Source organism: Poecilia latipinna, unplaced genomic scaffold (genome assembly GCF_001443285.1).
Source record: "Poecilia latipinna isolate Pla-1442-1.1 unplaced genomic scaffold, P_latipinna-1.0 Scaffold317, whole genome shotgun sequence".
Classification (NCBI taxonomy): domain Eukaryota; kingdom Metazoa; phylum Chordata; class Actinopteri; order Cyprinodontiformes; family Poeciliidae; genus Poecilia; species Poecilia latipinna.
This window is the reverse complement of record NW_015112933.1, coordinates 123,964-126,705: the sequence shown is the minus strand read 5'-3', so window position 1 is coordinate 126,705 and position 2,742 is coordinate 123,964. Positions and strand designations below refer to the sequence as shown.

General features: G+C 36.1%; 1 protein-coding gene across 1 annotated transcript in view; it reads right to left on the bottom strand.

The window, feature by feature from the left end:
* The window catches only part of LOC106948990 (lysosomal protective protein), a 10,127-nt gene extending 8,903 nt beyond the window's left edge, over positions 1–1,224 (bottom strand). Inside the window, exon 1 of the mRNA XM_015034925.1 lies at positions 901–1,224. Within this exon, the coding sequence (XP_014890411.1) occupies positions 901–1,079 (179 nt within the window). The 5' untranslated portion in view covers positions 1,080–1,224. The remainder of the gene's footprint in view (positions 1–900) is intronic.
* Between the last annotated feature and the right edge of the window lie 1,518 nt (positions 1,225–2,742).

Below are 2,742 nucleotides of genomic sequence, written 5' to 3'. Positions count from 1 at the left end.
TGGGGGTTGAAAAAAAAACCCCAAAAAAACCAGAAAAAAAAAAATAAAAAAAAAAAAAAAAAAAAAAAAAAAAAAAAAACACTGAATGCTTTCTGGTATGAGGAGGTGGGCCGGATCCGGCATTGTTCAGGGGGCCGGACCAAATGACGTGGCGGGCCGTAGTTTGGGGACCCCTGAGTTACAGAGAAAAATGTAAATTCGTCTTGAAAAGAATGCCAGCAATAAGCTCAACATCTTCTCTTCCTGTTAAACTTCACCTCAAAGTATTTTAAAATAATCGACTAGAAGAACAATATTGGTGGTTATTGGTGTTGATGCAGACTGAGCTCGCGAAGTGAATTTGATCTGTGAAGGATCACCTCAGTTTTCACATTGACACTGAAGGTGGGATCATTAAACATTCCTCTGAAACGTTTACACAACATGTCACTCCAGATTTCAGCAGTTCAATCAGGCAATTGATTTCCCGTCCTGTGCCTTTACTACAAAATGCTGGAGTACTTGGTTGGCATCTCTCACAATCAGCTGTGGTTCTGGTTGCTCACTTCCTGATGTTGAGATGCTTTGTTGTACTGATTATTTTTTCGTGCTGTGAAAATCCCTAAAGAAGGCTTACATCAGCTTTTACTAAAAGATTTTGCCCTCATCTTTACTTCTTTATTTTAGTTAATCTTCAAAGTAGCTGAAGAAGGAAAAGAGACTCAACAAAACAAGTTAGGTTGTCACATGTTTTTCCCAACAGCACAAAACGCGGTGGCTGAAAATCTCGCTGCAACTAAGAGATTGTTTTAAATATGAAAGAAGAAATAATCTAATTTAATATCTAAATCTTTGCAAATGACATTTAAGTATTTTATCAAACATTTTCCCCACCATCAGGCAGTCAACGAAGTCCCTTACCAATAATGGAGAAACTTCACATTATTCCCAGTTCCTGCCTGCAGGTATCCAGACCACTGACTGTAGTTGGTTTTGAACGTCATGCCCGGTAAATGAGTCACCTCATCGGGGGCGTACTGAGCCCGGGCGCCGAGCTGAAGGACGGACAGCAAACACAGCAGGTAACCGCCGGCTTGCATCGCTGGACCTCACCGTGTTTCACACAGAAACCTCAGACACTGAGACAAAGATAAGAGCTTCTTCCTGCAAGGAACAACACCAAGATCCAAACTCAGCGTCATATGACCGCTGCGGAGTCACGTGATCACTGTACGCCTGAACACGGAAACAGCTGAACACTATTTTAAAATTAGGTAAAGGAACCGTATTAGTTAAACATGCTACAGGTGGTTGTGTTCATTATGGTCAAATTGAAGCTATAGAGCATATTTTCTTGGACTAAGATAAACATGTACATGAAAAAGAGAGACTAATTAGAAAATTAAATGAGATTAAAAGTAAATTAGGGGTAGGGCAATTTCTTCAAAGATGGGGATGTAGTTTTTACCAACAATTTGGGTCAATGAGGAAAACACAGGGTTTTTATTCCTTTCTTAAAACAACATTAAATTAGGTGCTTTTCATTAAAAAAAATGCTTCTTCACATTTTGAATTAAAGTTTGATGAGATTTCAAATTCACAACAAAAAGACATCTGGAAACACAATTGATGGAAGAGGTGACTTATTTTTTTTTCTTTATGAATACTTTCTTTTTCCTTTTCATGGTCAAGTTGTAACAGAGATGTCTTGAAATAAAAGCAATAAAGACGAATATAATGCACAGCTTACATTGTGTTTTTCTTTTGAGCACTTCTCAAGAGATAACTTTACTGAAATCAGATCTTGGAAAAAGAAGGTTAAAAATAATTTGCTGAGTGATGTTTCCACTTAAAAACATATTCATGGGGCTTATCAGTCCAAGACCTAAGACAAAGGGCAGAGATAAGTCTGAGCCACAAGGATTGATAAGTAGACCCAATAGCCTCAGATAAAGTTGTGCTACAAAATTTAGCAAGAAAAGATAATCAATTTCTAAGACTCACTACATTTTTACTCTAATTTTACCATTAAGATGCTTCACAACCTTCCATTTATAAAAAAATATAAATATTGTCTGATATGTTTTATACTGTTTTTATTCAAGCTAATATCATTTTACTAATCTAAGAAGAGTGTTATTGGAGCCACATTCCTTTACACAAAAATAATTTAGACTTTAGTCACAGGTTTCCTCACAATTGAAAGAAAATAAATATTTTGAAAATAGAAGCTATTTTACTTGTCCACTTACAGTTTTCATGTACATCTAATGTAAACACGTTCATGAGAAATGACTAATAATATTTAAAAAGTGGTTGAGCTTTTATTTTGAAGGCAGCAGGAAGCTTCGTATCACAAAACAAGACATGTTCACACGGAACAGTAAAGACGGAACTTTATCAGAAATTAAACTACGACAACATTCACCAACATTTCTAACCTTTCTATCTTATGTAAAAGTAGCTGTCATTAAGAGTCACCAACTTTTTGCCTGTACATGAAAGTGCTCCTGCTAAGAAGTCTTGCAAAAATAAAGTTTTGCTTGAATTTACGTTGGTTCCAGTTTCCTAAAAACAGAAAAGGTAAGCGCGTAATTTAGTTGTCTTTATAAAAAATTCTTCATATAAGTTTATCAGTAACATCACAATACAATTTCGAAGAAAACATACACAGGAAACCCGACTGGGGTTTTATTTTGAAGGACAACATTCCGGTTGTTGGCACCGCGCAGCTAATTCAAATCGTGTTTGTCTGATTGTTCT